This window comes from Mastigoproctus giganteus, chromosome 5, assembly GCF_048544385.1.
Source record: "Mastigoproctus giganteus isolate SK-2022 chromosome 5, ASM4854438v1, whole genome shotgun sequence".
NCBI classification, from domain to species: domain Eukaryota; kingdom Metazoa; phylum Arthropoda; class Arachnida; order Uropygi; family Thelyphonidae; genus Mastigoproctus; species Mastigoproctus giganteus.
The window spans coordinates 119,051,364-119,070,190 of NC_143579.1; the positions used below are offsets into that span (position 1 = coordinate 119,051,364).

Below are 18,827 nucleotides of genomic sequence, written 5' to 3' on the forward strand. Positions count from 1 at the left end.
AAGTGTTCCACAGGTATTTTCATCCATGCTTGCTGCACCACTGTCCATAATTCAATCACATTCTGGGTGGAGGATTCAAAGCTTGAATGGACTCTTCCACAGCATCCCAAAGATGCTCCACAGGGTTCATGTCTAGTGAACAGAGAGACCATTCCATGGTGGCAAAATCTGTGGAATGCTCTTCCAACCATGTTGTAGTTACCTTGGCTCTGTGGGGAGGAGCACTGTTCTGCTGGATAAATCCATTGCCCTATGGGTGCACGATGACCATGAAGGGATGCAGATGGTCTGCAAGGATGGTCACATAACCTGGACCATTCAGAGATGCATCTAGATGTACCAGAGGCCCCAATGTGTGCCAGTTGAACATGTTCCAGACCATTTCTGACTGTCCACCTGCTTGAACAGTTCCTTGTTAACATGACGGGGTGCATAGCATCATGTGGTTTCCGCCAGATATGCACCCTCCCATTCGCTCGAAATAACTGGAAAAGGGACTCATTGGACCAGGAGACCAGTCTCCAATCATTCAAGATCCAGTGCCGATGTTCTTTCGTCCAGTTGAGGCAGAGCATCCTGTGTCATAGTGTTAGCAATGGGAATCTGGTGGGTCAACGGCTCCCATAACATATTGCGGCTAATGACTGCCTGATGGCCTTGGAGACATTTCTCGCACCTCCCTCATCGAAGTCGGCAGCAGTGATTTGTGCCACTGTTGCTCTCCGGCTGGCTGAAATAATGCAAGACAGATGTCAACAGCCATGTTCATCCATCACCACCTTTCTCTGCCGATGGCGCTGTCCATGATGAGATGTTATTCCGTTAATGGCATGTTCTTGACACACTCTTGATACTGTCGAACAGGGATAGTGCAATTTCTGTATCACCTCCGCGACAGAGTGAGCTATGCATCGGGCATCCACTATCATTCCTCTATCAAAGTCAGTTAACTCACGAAATTTATCCATACTGACATCGAATTACTGTCTACCCAAATGCAGTGTTGTTGTTCTTGTGTTTTCTGGCACAAGGGCAACTTAGGCCATATTGCGCCTCCCAAATCAATTGAATTTACATATAACTGCTTGTACAGCAGATAGAAACGGTCATACATTTGAATTTGTTTTAAATAGAAAAAGAATTCAGAGATATCTGCTTCTTTACCTATGATGCTATTGAGCAACAGAGGTTGTTATAGCAGAGGTTGTCCAATCTCCTTTGTGAATTGATTACAGACTAGCTTATATCTGTCATAAGCTTCTGTGTTGCCTATGCGACATCATCACCATTCTTTTTTTGTTATTGTTACCAATTCAGCAAGGTCCCAAAGTGATTTCAATAAGCAGTGTCCACCTATATGTTTTTAATTTTTCATTTTGTATCTTTTATAATTTCTCTTGCTGACTACCTGAAATCCAGAAAGCCTTTGATCCTGAATTTTTGGATAAGGGGTCTGGTACTGTATTTAAATTTTGCTTTGTGATATTACAATAAAAATTATATATATATATATATATATATATTACAAAACAAATAAAATGTCACAGATATGAATTAGATAAAGTTGTATTGAGGCTATCACTGACATTCTGTCAGGGATGTCAAGCTATGCTTGTTACCCTGGAGTCTAAAACTGATATTCGGGTGACACTCAATTCAATTGGACGTCAGCCAATTCCCCCGCTTGCACCTTCATGATGATGATAGTGTTAGTACCCCTAGGTATAACCCTACCCATGTGAAGTTCTGAAATAAGGCATACAAAGTGGAGGTGACCACCCAATTGTGAACTAAGATAAGCAGGGATCGAGATCTGGTGCCCACACCATACGGAGGAATGCCGCCCCTCTGTATTACCAGGCAATTAATACTAGGTGGTAGATGACTCTTATCAACTGGTGCATTACCACAAATTTGCTCATTGAAGACTTGAAGTGGTGAAACCCATGTTTAGTCTCCAAAGGAATGCTCCAGCAAACCCAGTTTCCTCCCACTCGACCTAATCTCAGAAGCAGTAATGGTCACTTGCCCTAATGAATGCATGCCATAACAGTGACCTACCCTAATCGTGTCCCAATGGTTAGAGCAGGGGAAAGTGCTACTGTGAGTTGCCCTAAGCAAGTATATAATTCCATACCTTCAATTCTTTTGATTCTAATGACTCTTTACAGGAGGTTGATGAGCAAGTGAGGTAATGCCCCGCAGTGTTTCCATCTGCATTTGTCAACCTTAGAATTCATTCAAATAGTAGCCAAACATCAGCATGACGTTTGCCCTTAACAGCAGGGGATAATACCTATTAAGGTTATTATTATATTATAATTATAATATAATTATTATTATAATTTATAGTTGGTGTGTTGGCTGGTTCAAGATCTTACCGCCACCCAGGGCCCAGTTAATGCTATGGCCAAACCTGGCATGGCCAGGGGCCTCATTTTCAGTGTAAATATTTTCCGAAGTAGTGATAAAATTTTCTAATAATAATAAACCAAGAAAACGTGTAATATAAAAGCATACTTAAACTTAACTTGTTAAGTGTTTAAATTTTATTCTTATAGCTTTTTATTGTACAATAAATAAGTTAAAAGTTTCTATTAAAATTGTTTTTATTATTACTTTATTTTTCCAGTCAAAAACCATAAAACATTTTTGGTCTCTTACTTTACATTTTTTTAAGGAATTATTGTCCACAATATAAATATAAAAACCAATGTAGTATTTGTATTCACATGTATGTGCAATATATGTGTGCGTGTGTGTTACAAGGGCCTCAAATTTAAATGTGGTGGGGGTGGCTCTTTCATCGTTAATCCGGCCCTGCATGCTTATCATCAGACCATTTTGCTGCCACGTTTTTGTCCTGGATCTAGGGTTTCTGTGTATTATGAGGCCAAATGTTTTCATTTCATTATATTCTTCTTACAGATAAGTCAAAATCAACTTACAATTGCATGTTCTGATTAATTCAACAGAAAGCATTGCAAATCGAGATGTTTCAAACAAGAAAATTCCAAGTTGATTACGAAAGTGCTGCTATTAGATCCATAGAAGGAACATTTTCTGATGCTGATGTTAAGGGCTGTTTATTTCATTTCAGTCAAGCAATTTGGAGGAAAGGACAACATTTAGGATTACGACTGGCATACATCGAGGAACAACCTGTCAGAAATTTAGTGAAGTCAATGGTGGGATTAGCATTTGTTTCTTTAGAGGAAGCTTGGGAAGGAATCATTCGAGAACATCCGCCGTCAGAATATCCTTTATATGAAAAGTATGTGCTTTCTAAAATACTTCGAAAAAAATTGGATTGGACCCACTGATCACTTTCCGCCATCATTGTGGAATCATAATGCTAATATATGAAAGATAATTACCCTTTCAAGAAAACAACAAGATAAGTTTAAGAGATTAAGTTTAGGATTAATAAATGTTGGAAACCTTCCGCCACGTAAAAAACGTAAATATGAGGGCATTAATAACAAATTAATGAAATTAACAGTAGATGGACACAGCAGATTTACAAACTTTTGTTCAAGCAGTTGGTTACTTTCACCCACTAAATGATTGGTATAATTTATAAACTTTAATAGATTTGATAATAGAGAGCTATTAAGTGCTCAATAATTCCTATATTCTATTATATTATGAATCAACAAGGATTACCTTTATTTTAGATATAGGAAGCTTCTTTTCCAACCAACTCTCCTGGTCCAACTCGCTAATAATTCTTGGGGAAGGCGATATCAATTTTGCAAAACATGTGGGACCTCTTCCCCACTGTCAGAACCGTATGGTCCCAACAATGAGCGCTCAAGACTTCTGTCTTCAAACACCATACCTCTGGCAGTAAGGAAACCATTACGGGGATTGACATAAAATTAGATTTTTGAAGGTCTAAACTGCTTAATAAATATGGACCGATTATTTCTTTTGGTCCTGTAGCTTGACTTTAGAGTTAAATTTACGGGTCTAAAAAAGTTTAATGGATATGGGGGGGGGAGATTATTCTCTACATTCCTTAAGTCGGACTAGAACTTTTCGGGGCGTCAGGTGAGTTGCTCTATTCCTGTGAACATGATGCCCCGAAAAGTTCTAGTCTCCGACTTAAGGAATGTAGAGAATAATCCCCCCCCCCCATATCCATTAAACTTTTTTTAGACCCCTAAATTTAACTCTAAAGTCAAGCTACAGGACCAAACGAAATAATCGGCCCATATTTATTAAGCAGTTTAGACCTTCAAAAATCTAATTTTATGTCAATCCACATAATGGTTTCCTTGCTGCCAGAGGTATGGTGTTTGAAGACAGAAGTCTTGAGTGCTCACTGTTGAGAACGTATGGTCTGAACACTACGGTTCTGACAGTGTGGAAGAGGTCCCACATGTTTTGCAAAATTGATATCGCCTTCCCCAAGAATTATTAGCGAGTTGGACCAAGAGATTTGGTTGAAAAGAAGCTTCCTATATCTAAAATAAAGGTAATCCCTGTTGATTCATAATAAACTTTAATAAATTGTATTTATATTTTAAACTTGTTTATTTCTTTATATGATATCAAGACATTTGTATTTTAAACATAATTTGTATTTGCATAAAGAAAATAAATTGATTATTATTTTGATGTTATATTTATTTATTTTTTTCATTGTGTTGCTGAAGTCCATTTTTGTATTTTTATCACTCCGAAAAAATAAGTTACAGTTACGTACACACATAGAAGTGTGATTAGGGCAAATGGGATATAGAGCATATACTTTCAGGGCAAGTGGGAAATAGGACCTAAGCCATTAGGGCATATGAATTAGGGCAAGTGCGGTAATGCCAGCAAACTCACTACCCCATCTCTGCCATCATGCAGTATGATCAATGTATTTTGAAGTTATGATAGACATCATTAGATCCAATCTTCCTTACATTTCGAGAGTACAGCACTAAAACGATGTTTGCAGGTTGGCCACTAGATAGTCCATCAGACAGGACTTAGTGGCAACTCTCTAGGCTTTCAGATCAGCTAGTGCATAATCTCAAGGCTTCTACTCTGCCAGATAATGACTGGAGGGAGTCTGAGTACTGTGTATCCACATACACACTACTCGGAATCCCGCCAGTCGGGGGAGGGGGTGGGTTGGAATTGTAGAGGCCAAGTTATGTCAAGGAGTGGGGTATATTCCTACCATGTATATGCCCTCACCACCTTTTTTAACTTTGGAAAACATGAAAATCATATCTGTGTAATGATCGAAAGATCTCAAACACTTCCCTTGTATGTCAACTTGTATGTTCCCTTGTATTTCACAAGGGAACATACAAGTTGACATACAAGGGAAGTGTTTGAGATCTTTCAGTTCTAATCTCAATGATGTCCATTTCCACTTACAGCCTGCCAAACCCAATGTACGTTTTCGTGACAAAAACCCAGTTATCAGTTGATTAAAGCACTGCTCATCTCAGTTGTCTGAATTATTCACTGCACAATTCTTTGCACTTCAAAGGTGGTACATGTGCAGATGTCCATTCTGACATCAGAGACTTAGTAATTTGGAATCTCCTCTTTTTGATCTTCTTAGAATTAAAATCTCTACCATATTCTGTAAAATTCATCTGTTGCCTCCAGCTTTCTACCATCCCCACTAATCTCTTGAAACTCTTTCAGTTCCTCCCTTTAAAACTTGACTTTCTCTGGTCCAACTTTCCTAATGGTCAGACAATTTTCCTTGGGGATTTTAATACTCATAACTCCAGCTGGCTTCCGTTTTCTAGTCACACGGATCCAGCTGGTCAAGATGTGGAGGCTTTTGCAATTACTAATGACCTCGCACAGATTGTTCATTTACCAAGCAGAATACTAGACAATCCTAACCATGCAGCCAATATACTTGATCTTTTTCTCACAAACAACCCTTCTAAATACAAGGTCAAGGCAAGTGGTACTCTAGGCACCCCGGATCACAACTTCGTAACGGTCTATTCTTCAATGAAGCTATCCTGTTTTGGCCATTCCCAACCTCATGTTGTTTGGCATTAAAAGAATGCAAAATGGGATACTCAGCGAGATTACTTTTCTTCTTTTCCGCAATTGGATAACTATTTCAAATCTTCTTATGTCAATGTTTGCTAAGGTCGTGTCAATTAAATTATTCTTGTAAGAATGAAATCATTTATGGAACTCCACCTTAAAATCTCATCCTTTATCTAAACCTTGGTTTTCCAATAAATGTGCTGAGACTGTTCAAGATGAGAATGTTGCATATAAATAGGATTACAGCAGATCAGTTTTATTTTTGGCTGAAGTGGCTTCAGATTTTTTTTTTTTTTTTTGGCTAGTGCAGCATAAGCCTCAGGCTTCCTTCCACCATATGACTATTAATAATAATAATAATAATAAATATTGCAATTGGCTTGTATCCAAATCTCTAGATTCATTTTCTGCCTACACTAAAGCTCGCAATAATTGTAAAGTAGTTATTAATCACTCCAAACTGGATTTCAAACAGGCTAAGAGTAGAAGATTTGCTTCTTGTCCAAATGGTAGTCAAGCATTGTGGTCTCTTGCCAAAGCTATTGGCTGCAACTTTTACCCATCTCTGTTCACACCCATGTCAAAACCAGATTGTTCTATTGCCACTTCAGCCAAAGATAAAGCTGATTTGTTATAATCCTAATTTCCTTCAAACTTGTGCATTAATGATCTTGGCAAACCATCTCCCACCATTCCCATTACACTCCATTCAATGCCTCCGGTGGACTTCTGTAAAAATGATGTCAGAAGGATTTTGATGAATCTTGATGCTAAGAAAGCTCGAGGTCCTAATGGTATTTCTCCACTTGTTCTCAAAACCTGTGCTCATGAACTTACTCCTATTTGGTGTCGCCTTTTTTTTCATTTTCTTATTCCGATGGTGTTTAAACTACAGCTTAGAAATTTGCTTGTATCCAGCCAGTACCTATAAAGGGTGACAAATCCCTCCCATACAATTATTGTCCGATTGTACTTACTTTTACTATTTCCAAAGTAATGGAGAAATAAATTAACCGCCACTTCTTAAATTATCTAGAAACCTTCCATCTGATCAACAATCGCCAATATGGATTCTGTCAGTTTCAATCCACTGATGATATTCTGGCTTATGTTACCCATTATGGATAAATTCAATGGAAAAGTTTGGTGAAACACAAGCAGTTGCTCTTGACATCTCAAAGGCTTTTGATAGTGTTTGGCATAAAGGTCTTCTAAACAAGCTTCCATCTTATGGTTTGCCAACTGTTTTTTGTAATTGGTTATCCAGTTTTCTCTCTGACCGCTCACTGAGGGTGATGGTACTCTGTCTTCTAACTTCTCCACTAATGCTGGTGTCCCTCAAGGTTCAGTTCTTTCCCCCAATCTTTTCCTCTTGTATGAATTGCTGACCGTCTTCCATTGACCAGAAATCCTATCCATAGTTTTTCTGATGATAGCACATTGCATTCCACCTTCCAGTTTGAAAAACCATGCCCTGCACAAACAGCTGTAACTTCTCAAATTCTACTACAAATTCCTTAAAATCTGATCTCCAGGTAATTCTACATTGAGGCAAAAATAACGTAGTTGATTTCAATCCTTCTAAAACTCAGTCCTGTTTTATGTATAGAAAAATAATTCTTCTGCTTCTTCTGTATCTAAAAAACTGGGTTTTCCCTTTTGTTCTTGGCATTACTTTTCTTCCAAACAGTTTGCAATTTATCCCAGAACCAAGACGGTCAGCAAGATTATTCACGAAATTTATCAAAATTCTGAAATTATAAGTTCTGTAATTAGTAATATAAGCAATGCATCATATGAATCTGAATTTTTAAGGTAAAGGATATAAGTCAAAGTTTCTCTATGTTGGCTCAGTTGCCTTTCTTGTTCTGTAATTTCATTCATAAGCTGCATGTGAGCCTTGTGGATATCTAAACGAGATCTTCTCGTATCAAAGTAACCACCTGTAAGTGCACCTTTGTGAGACACTTGGTCACCTAAAAAAAAAAAAAAAAAATATATATATATATATATAAGTACACACACATATAAAAATAATTTGACATGAAAAAGAACTAAAATAGACTGTAAGAGAATCAATTTTTTTTCAAGAACAGAAAATAAATCCGATAACTAAAACACAGAATAAATGAACAGAAATGTACCGAGCATCAAACCATAAAATTTAAATCAAAATACTAACAGCAAAAGTTGAAACATACACACAAGGCACAAAGATTTAGAAAAATGAAATATGTAAATAAAGGCCAACAAGGCTATGTAAATGCCACAATAAGCACCAATTTTGCTGGCTACAATGATGAAATTTCGATAAATAAAACTCGAAAAAGATGAAAGAACTCTACTCCTAAGAAAACTGCCAGTTCCATAACTGTGACAAGCAGTATTTCATATACCAAACAGCTACGAAATTAATAATTTCTCTGAAGTAACATCTTTATATAGTGAAACAAGAAGATAGAAGACACCAATATAAGGAGTGAAACTAACATCACCATCTATCATTGTTCCATTATTCCAAAGGTCGGCGTATGACCTGTATGACGTAACAATGCCCTGTCCGTGTACTTCTCTCTGTCGTTGATTTCACTCCAGTTTCCTCCTCTCTTAATGACATCAGTCTTTATCATGTCTTGCCATCTCATTCTTGGTTTTTTCTCCCTTAATTGTAAATCAAACGTTCCTCTTAGCAAATGCCGCTTGCTCATACTCTTGACAGTACAAACTATTTCAAACAGGACCTTTCAATCCTATTCTGGAGTTTTTCAACTTGAATTCTCTCCCTAATCACATCTTGTCTCTCCAGCTATGCTCCTCACAAATCACATTTCTGCCCCCTGAATTCTGCTTTCATCCTTTTCCCTCACAGTCCAAGTTTCAGATGTGTATATCAAAATTGGTGCATAATAGGCATGATATATATAGCCTTCTTACACTTTGATGGTATGTTTCTGTTCCAGATCAGATCTCTTGTTTGCCTATTTCAATTCCCTCCTGTATCCTTCTACTTATTTCTTCGTCTATCACACTAGTCTTTGTAATGTCTAGATACTTAAAGTTGTTAACCCTTTTTAGCTTTTTCCCTTCCATTGTAATGAATCCGTGAAGTTTGCGATTCCTCTTTAGAACCATTACTTCACTCTTCTCCTGACTGAAAACCAGTCCAAATTCACTGGCCATACTAGCCCATATCAACTTGCGTTGCACTTGTTCCCTGCTCTCTCTCCCCATATGCATAGATCATCTGCGAAGAGTATAACTTTCATCTGGTCCTGTCCAAGTTGTTCGACCACTCTACATTGCACATCATTCATGACAGCTATGAATAGTAGTGGTGACAGGACGTCTCCTTGCCTCAAACCTGATGTTATTTTGAAGCTTTCTGTCAACCCCATCACTGTTCTTACTTTGCTCACTGTACTGGTGCACATATTCTCAGTTCTCTCCACAAGATGTTCCTCTATCCCCAAGTTTCTCAAAACCTCCCACACTTTCTCTCTCTTTACGGCATCAAACCCTTTCTTTATATCCAAAAATGCCATCCATAATTCTTTATTGTGTTCATAACAATTTTCCATCAGTTGTCTGATGCAGAAAATTAGATCCACCGTCAGTCTGCCAGGCCTGAAGCCATACTGTTCCTCTGCCATCCTATTTTCAATCGTTAATCCAGTCATAGAAATTGCCAGATTTCTATGACTGGATTAAAGGACATGCCAGATTTCTATGACTGGACTAAAGGACACTCAAAAATAATTAATATTACCACTCTCCAACTCTTACTCCATCCCCTGCCACCCCAAAAAAAAGGAAAATTGAATGATCTTTTAGTTAATAATCAAACATTTTGTTTTAAAAATTATAGTTTTCATATTTTGACTATAAATATTTGCAAATAAATTTTAGTTTAATTTAGAATTTAAGATATTTAATGGTAAACCATAGCTTTCTATGGGGAAAGATATATAAGGATAATGAATGATATAAAAAGCACGAATTGATCGAAATATTTTAATGCAAGTTTAGTGTATTAATTGACATCAAGTTAAAGTAACTTTAGTTAGATAAAAAAAAAAGCAAAAAAAAATTGGTTTAATAGCTAGAAATCATTCACACTGAACATATTTTGTACTACTTTGAGCAGCCTTAAGAACTTCAGCATCATTTTAAATTTTCTCAGAAAAATCTAAACAATTATCTTTACAATTGAAGTAGATCATTAATTCACTTTTTATGAGCGAAACTGAACATCTATTTCACCCGTCGCTCCACTTCGAGTTCATTACACTAAAAATCCTTTCTGAAAACATACAAAATGACCCTGAAAATATATGAAATCTGAAAATCAACACTTTTCAAAATTAAATGCCAATGACTTGAAGTACTTGAAAAAGTTTTAAGAGGTTTACACAGTTTCATAATTTGTTTTCAGCACTGAAACCTCATCAAATAAATCATTCATATCCAACTTTAGTTTTTCTATTAATTTAAAATATTCTGCTACTTCAACAAATGAGTCATAGTTAAGACAACCATTTTAAAGCTTAATTTGCTGAGTTCCATTATTTTCATTAAAATTAAATTTCTTTCAAAGTATTTCAATGCAGCATTATAAAATGCTTTGACATCATTTATTACTGTGCTTTTAACTACACGGTCTGATTTCTGAAAACGCTAATGAACTTGATACCCAAAAAATCCTTGATCAAGACGATTCTCTTCAGTGAATTTTTTAGATCATTCATTATACAAAAAATATCACTGGCACAACTTTCATTCTTTTCAGGCTCTTTTATTACTTTGCAAATTATTTTGATCGCATACATTGAGAAAAGAAAATGTAATTCCATAATTATAAGGAATTCTATTGAATTTTTGATAAGTTGAAGGATTTTAAAAAGCTGATTGGAACAGTCTTTTTGTTGCTAACAAAGTAAAGGCTCAAAGCCTTACACGAAGGCAAAATTTATTCTATATATGTTCCTTTCTGTTCCAGGAAAATTAATGGAGGCACTGGTTAAAGAAGCACTGCAGGATCATTTAGACAAGACTTCAGTTATAGCTCGGACACAGCATGGTTTTGTTAAGGGGAAGTCTTGCCTGACCAATTTGATTGGATACTATGATGCAGTCACAAAAGAACTGGATGCAGGGAATAGCTTTGATATTATATACTTGGATCTTAGAAAGGCTTTTGATACTGTTGCACATGGAAGACTGCTACACAAATTGGAGCAGTGTGACACTGGAGGCAAATTGCTGCTATGGATAAGGGGGTGGTTGAGGGGGAGAAGACAGAGAGTGGTAATCAATGGACACTGTTCATCGTGGACTAATGTTATTAGTGGAGTCCCTCAGGGCTCAGTGTTGGGTCCATTATTGTTTTCTGTATTTATAAATGATATTGATGATGGTATATCAAGCATAATGTCGAAGTTTGCAGACGATACAAAGGTAGGCAGGGTTGTCTACTGACACTATGCTGCTGCAACAGGATCTGGAAAGGTTGAGCAGATGGGCTGAGAGGTGGCAAATGAAGTTTAACATTGACAAATGTAAAGTACTACACATGGGAAACAGCAACCCCAGAGCAACGTATCAACTCTGTGGTACTACACTGACAGTGGTAGAGAATGAAAGGGACTTGGGGGTGGTGGTTGTGCAGGCAGATATGAAGTTCTCTGAGCAGTGCAGACGGGCTGCAAGAGTAGCTCATGGAGTATTGTCAATGATATACAGGAATTTTTCCAGCAGGGATAAGGAAGTGATTATTCCCTTGTATAAGGCAATGGTCAGGCCACACCTAGAGTACTGTATACAGGTCTGGAGGCCTCATTTCAAGAAGGATGTAGAGCTGATGGAACGAGTACAGAGAAGGGCAACAAGATTAGTGAATGGAACAAAGGGGTGCTCTTACGAAGAAAGGCTTAAGTTTTGCAAATTACAGTGTCTGGAGACTAGGCACCAGCGAGGTGATCTGATAGAGGTGTATAAAGCCTTGAATGGTTTGAGCATGCTCAATGCTGATGGGATTCTTCCTCTAGCTCAGAAAAATCACCTGAGAGTGCATAAATTCAAACTGAGGAAAGACAGATGTAGGATAGACGTGCGGAAATTTGCCTTTAGCCAGCGGGTGGTTGGTTGGTGGAACAGACTTCCATCCCTAGTAGTGGAGGTTGATAGTTTAAATAAGTTTAAGGCTCAGCTGGACAGGTATTTTGAACGAACAGAGGGGTGAAGTGGAAGTGGTTTTTTTTTTTTTTTTTTGGCTGATGCTGCATAAGCTTGCTTTCTTGCATCAAATGCCTCTACTAATGCTAATGCTAATATGGTTGTAAACAAAGCCATCTAGTTGGTACATGCCTTAAAATTTCCTTAAACTCCGTTTTGGCAAACTCATGAAATTCTTTAAGGTTATCCCTTCTTTTAGCTGAAACAGAGAAACAACCATATATTTTCAAGACAATATTTTTTAAATCAATATTTAAATTACCGAAAGCATATTTAGCTAAATTATGAATAATGTGACCATGGCAGTTTGTTTTAATTACATCTTCATTCAATTTCTTAATATTTTGGAATAAGGGTTTATTACTCCCAAAATTACAATTTGCACTATCTGCAATGAAACTAGATACCCTTTACCAATCCAATCGTAAATTACTCTTGAATTTTTTTTTTTAGGCACTCAAACATTCCATCTTCACTTTCATCAGTATTTTCAAAAAAGTCAAATAAATACTTTATAGGACCATATTCATTCTATTAGAAGCATCAATCTGTAAACAAAAAAATAATGGCAGATCATGATGTTTTAAATCATTCAAAATAATTTGCAATGCTTTTTTACCTAAAACATTAAAAACATTGGCAGCAGATTTAGTTCTTCCACATGATATTTTTGATGCAATTTTTGAAATATTGTCAAGTTACAATATACTCGATACCGGAAAAAAATAAAAATAAAAATACATATACTGGGTGATTCACTACCAGTGCGACAAACTTGCAGGAGGTGTAGGGAGCACAAATACAAATCGGAATCACATAGCATTGCAGGGTCCGAAATGCCTTCGTCATGTGGTAGAGGACGTTGAACGAGAGGTCGTGTGAACAGCGATCCCGCTGGAAGTCAGCATTTGCGAATCGGTTCCCGAGGCAGTAGGATGGACCAGTATTCAAACGTTGAACTGGCCGACATGCACCTTGCGTTTGGAGCTGCGGACTGTAACGGGCGCGCTGCTCTGCGCTTGTACCAGGAACGTTTCCTGCACAGGTGTGCTCATACGATTTTCGCACGTGCGCACAGAAGGTTACGTGAGACTGGTTGTTTCATTGTTGTTTGTTGTTTGTTATTTGGTTTTTAGGAGCATTAGCAACTAAGGCCATATTGCTCCGGGATATGCGGTGGTCATTCCCTGACCTTCCCGCATCCTCCGTATTTGGTGGTGACGGGCTCGAACCCCGGTCTAATCAAGAAGCGTGTGCTACGCACTGTTGCTCCTTCCCACCTGGCCACGGAGACGCCCGGTTGTTTCATGAGGTACCATGAATCGAGAGCGAACGATGAGGACGCCAGACAATGAGGAGAATGTCCTACGTCGTGCAGAAGGCAATCCGAGTACGAGTACTCAAGCGATAGGCCAATGATTGGGTATTTCCCAATCCACTGTATGGAGGATACTGTCAACAAACCAAATGAGTTCATACCATCTGCAACGCATCCAATCATTGGCGCCTGCGGATTATCCACTGCGGAGGACTTTTGCTACTTGGTTTCTTCAACAGAAACGGTTCGCAAATGCCGATTTCCAGTGGGGTCGCTGTTGCACGACCTCCCGTTCAACGTCCTCTACCGCATGACGAAGGCATTTCGGACCCTGCAATGCTAGGTGATTCCGATTCATTTTTGTGCCCCCTACACCTGCAAGTTTGTCGCACTGGTAGTGAATCACCCTGTATATAGTGTTATAACTGCATTGGGATATAAGTTTAGGGTAATAATTTTGTACTGAAATTGAATCGAAATCATGACTCAGACCAGAGCAGCAAAGCAAAAGGCTCAAGCTAATGGGAGTGCTGTGGCTCAGGGGAGAACTGAGGGGGGCAGTTACCCTCTGAATCACAGCCTTTTAAAATGCACTGCTTGCTTGATGTTTGTGGAGCAATCAGGTATGGGACATGATATTGTCAAGGGAAATGTTTTTGTGTGCACGCGATGTAAGGAGTGTGAGGAAATCAGACGACTACTCAGCGTTGTTATGGGCCTAAATGAGAGCTTGAAAAAACAGGGTGGACGCCCTCGAAGGATCTAAAGTGAGGGCCCATCAAGCTATCACCTTCCCAGATCAACACCAGAGCTTGCAATTGAACATCACACAACACAGCAGCAACCCCCCCAAGGCAGAATGTGCTGGTAACACAGGAACTAGTAGTTGTCGGTGACTCTATTGTCAGGGGAAACGGGGTAAGTTTCAATAGCAAAAGCTTAATTTATGGTACTCACCTTGGACGATCTGCAGTTGTTATTTGGGTGAATGAATGACTAAATTTTTTGATTTGGGTAATTTAAAGTAAAATAGATTAATTGGTAACTTTACGGGACGAGAATAAATTAATTAAAAACGGAATTAAAATATGCGCAAAGAAGCACAAGTGCACAACTCCATCCCTGGTTGTCATGGAGAATTAATTAATTAAGAACTCTAAAATATGTGAAACAGATGAGGCCAATAGTCATAACGGTAGACTTTTGTTTTGTTAAAACATCTTCAGTTGGCAAAGTTTAGTGGAGAGAGAACACGTGCTGTATTTTAAAGGAATTTTTATGTTCCCGTGATGCACTTTGCAACATGGGGAAATCTCAACTGTATGAGATTCCAAACCGGGGAAAGGTTGGACGCTAGTTTCGCATTTATGATGTTTAATTTAGAGTAGTGACAGAACCATTCTATGATGAGGGCTTTGTATTGGAGAATTTTGTATCTGGTTTTTAGTTTTACTATGGTAATGGCTGAACCAACTAGGAGGTGTGGTTGTGGGAATGCACGTGTAATGTGAGCTCGGTACTGGATTGACCTGTTCTGAAACTGTTATAGTGATATATGCCCGTGTATTAGAGGTTTTAGTGGAACCGAATTTTGTTGTAGTACTTCCAATATAGCAAGCATAGCAATTTTGTTGGCATTTAATCAAATATATAATGTTCATGTCACTTGTCGAGTATTTATGTGTTTCTTTATATATATAGAACAAAGATCCAAGTTTATTATATGCGGAAAATATAAGTGTAATGTCTGTACCCGCGAACACTCGGTGGAATTGTCCCGAAAGACTACTATGGTAGGGGAGGATGATATGTGTGTTTCCATTTGTGATATGTTTAGTTGAATTATTGGTGTTGTTTTTTGCAATGGAAATAATGTGATGAATTAAATGAGATGGGAAGGCTCTAGCCATGAACTTTTTTGTGAGGTACTGTAGCTCAGTAGATAGGTCGTCATGTGAAGTGCTGTATTTTATGGCGTTATGGATTTGATTGTAAAGAACAGCTTTTTTTGTGCTAAGTGGGTGGTGTGATGCAAAGTGTAAATATTTCCCTGTGTGTGTGTGTTTTTTCTAAAGATCTTGGTTCCCAGTCTGGTGCCTGTTTTGTATATAGTAAAGTTGAGAAAGTTGATTTGTTTATTAACTTCTGTTTCAAGTGGGTATTTCAATCTATCATGTATTGAGTTGAATTTAGCAAAAAAGATTGTCAATTGTGATTCTATTTCCAATTATAAGTATATCATCTGTGTATCGTATGTATAGTTTTATCCCTGAAGGGTAAGGCTGTAGAATTTGGTTTTCTATTGTTGCTAAATAAATCTCAGATAAAGGAGCGGAAATACCTAGGCCCATGGGTAAGCCAAATGTTTGTTGGAATATTTGGTTATGGAACCTGAAGTGTCTGGCATCTAGTAGTAATGAGGTAAGTTCTAGGATATTGTTGATGGAGAGAGAGAGAGAGGTTCGGTTGATTAAAGTGTTGTCTGTCATTAGGTATTCACGTAACGCTTGTAATGTGAATGGTATGTGTACGTTTGTGTATAATGATACTACGTCGAAAGACGCTAAGATGCTTTCATCGGAGATTATGGTGGTACTTATTTTTTCGAATGCTTGATTGATTTGTTTGTTGTTGTTTGTTATTTGGTTTTTAGGAGCATTAGCAACTAAGGCCATACTGCTCCGGGATATGCGGTGGTCATTCCCTGACCTTTCCGCATCCTCCATATTTGGTGGTGACGGGCTCGAACCCTGGTCTAATCAAGAAGCATGTGCTATGCACTACTGCTCCTTCCCACCTGGCTACGGAGGCACCTCTGCTTGATTGGTGTTGCTGATTTTAAATTTAGAGAATCTTGTGGGGTGGGGATATAATTTTTACTAAAAAAGTTGATAAATTGGCATAGGCAGATTTACTAAATGAAATTATTGGCCTTAGGGGGTGGCCAGGTTTGTGTAATTTGGCAAAACTAAACATGTGTGGGAGGATATTGTTATGTATGCCGATCTGTTGTAGGGTGTGTAGGGTGATTTCTTTGTTTGATCCGAGTCTCCTTAGGATTACATCGAGTTTATTTTTGAGTTTGGAAATATTGTAAGTATTGTCAATTTTGTAGGTATCTTGATCAGAGAGTATCTGTTCCATTTTATCTGTGTAGGTGTTTTTGTCTAGAATTACAGTTGTGTCGCCTTTGCTTTTTGTATAATGATATCAAAGGTGTTATTTAATTTTTGTATATCAAGTAGCTGTTGTTTTTTTTTTTATGTGGGGTTGAGAGTTAAGTTTTGAATTAATTATAGAATTGGTTTGGTGTATAATACGCCACTTATCAGGGTGATGTTCGAGTTTTGTTTGTAGTTCTATGATACAATCTTTTATGGGGTAACGGTGATCTCTTATGGCGAAATTAAACCCGTGTTCCAACCCTGCAAGTTCAGTGGTAGTAAAGGTTTTTGAAGAAATATTAACGGTGGAGATTTGTGGGGGTTTTTTTTGTTTTTTGTGTAAACGTAATCCATTTATTAGTGTGCCTTTGTTCTATGTCTTGGAGGGCTGCATTAATGCGTATGTTGTTGAGGATAGTGAATTCTGTCCAAATTTGGGGTGGCATTTCTTTTTTAAGATTAAATCTTAATTGATGTATTTGGTGTAATAGTTGGTATTTTTTATTAAACCTTTTATGTAGTTCTTCTCGTATAATACCAATAGAGGTTTGGTTATGATGTGCGGGTATTTTTTGCAAACGTTTTTAGGAAAAATGTGAGCAAATTTGGGAATTACATATGATTAAGGCATTTCTGTAGAAATGAAAGGTGCAGTTTGTTGGTAAAATATTTAATGAGTATTTTTGAAAGATGTGTCTTTTTATCTGGCATGTTTCAAAGGCATCAAGGACAAGTTAGATAGGCAGTGCAGTTAAGTGTATTTATGATCGTTAAAAATATCTTATGAATTGACATTAGATAAATTCGTGGGTACAGACATTACACTTATATTTTCTGCATATAATAAACTTGGATCTTTGTTCAATACATATAAAGAAACACATAAATACTTGACAAGTGACATGAACAACATTATATATTTGATTAAATGCCAACAAAATTGCCATGCTTGCTATATTGGAAGTACTACAACAAAATTCGGTTCCACTAAAACCTCTAATACAAGAGCATATTATCACTTTAACAGTTTCAAAACAGGACAATCCAGTACCAAGCTCACATTACACGTCCATTGCCACAACCACACCCCCTAGTTGATCCATTACCATAGTAAAACTAAAAACCAGGTACAAAATTCTCCAATACAAAGCCCTCATCATAGAATGGTTCTGTCACTACTCTAAATTAAACATCATAAATGCGAAACTAGCCTCCAACCTTTCCCCGATTTGGAATCTCACACACTTGAAATTTCCCCATGTCGCAAAATGCATCATGGGAACATAAAAATTCCTTTAAAATACAGCACATGTTCTCTCTCTCTCCACTAAACTTTGCCAACTGAACACGTTTTAACAAAACAAAAATCTACTGTTATGACTACTAGCCTCATCTGTTTCACATATTTTAGAGTTCTTAATTAATTAATTCTCCATGACAGCCAGGGACGGAGTTGTGCACTTCTGCTTCCTTGCGCATATTTTAATTCAGTTTTTAATTAATTTATTCTCATCTCGTAAACTTACCAATTAATCTATTTAACTTTAAATTACACAAACCCAAATATTTAGTCATTCATTCAACCAACTAACAACTGCAGATCGTCCAAGGTGAGTACCGTAAATTAAGCTTTTGCTATTGAAACTTAGTCCAATCACACGGTATTTTAAAACATTCTATAATTTATCTAATGGAAGCGGGGTACATTTGGTGTAAAAAGGATAGGTGGAACAGGACCAGGGTATGTCTGCCAGTGGCAAAGGTTCATGATGTACAGCAGATATCATCTTTTAAGGGCACAAAAGGTGATATTGTTGAACACGTTGGCACTAATGATATTAAGAGTAGGAGATCGGCAGAATTACTTAACAAGTACAGGTCACTGTTGAAAAAAAAAAGCCGTAAATTAGGGTTGAATTTGAAAGTGTCTGCAATTCTGCTTAGACATGATAGGAGGGAGTATATGATGAGAGCTTTGTTGATCAATTCGGCCCTGGAGAGATATTGTGCAAGGCTCAAGGGGTAGAATTTTTCTCAGCCTGGTCTGTGCTTGTTAACAGGAGAGACTGCTTCTACAGGGATGTGGTACACTT

The 18,827-nt window shown here is 37.6% G+C and overlaps 1 protein-coding gene across 2 annotated transcripts in view; it reads right to left on the minus strand.

The window, feature by feature from the left end:
• Positions 1-18,827, minus strand: part of SMC3 (structural maintenance of chromosomes 3) — a 616,656-nt gene that overhangs the window by 250,101 nt on the left and 347,728 nt on the right. For both annotated transcript variants that reach the window (XM_090374164.1, XM_090374163.1), the window contains exon 18: positions 7,848-7,997. In XM_090374164.1, coding sequence (XP_090230290.1) covers positions 7,848-7,997 — 150 coding nt within the window. The remainder of the gene's footprint in view (positions 1-7,847; positions 7,998-18,827) is intronic.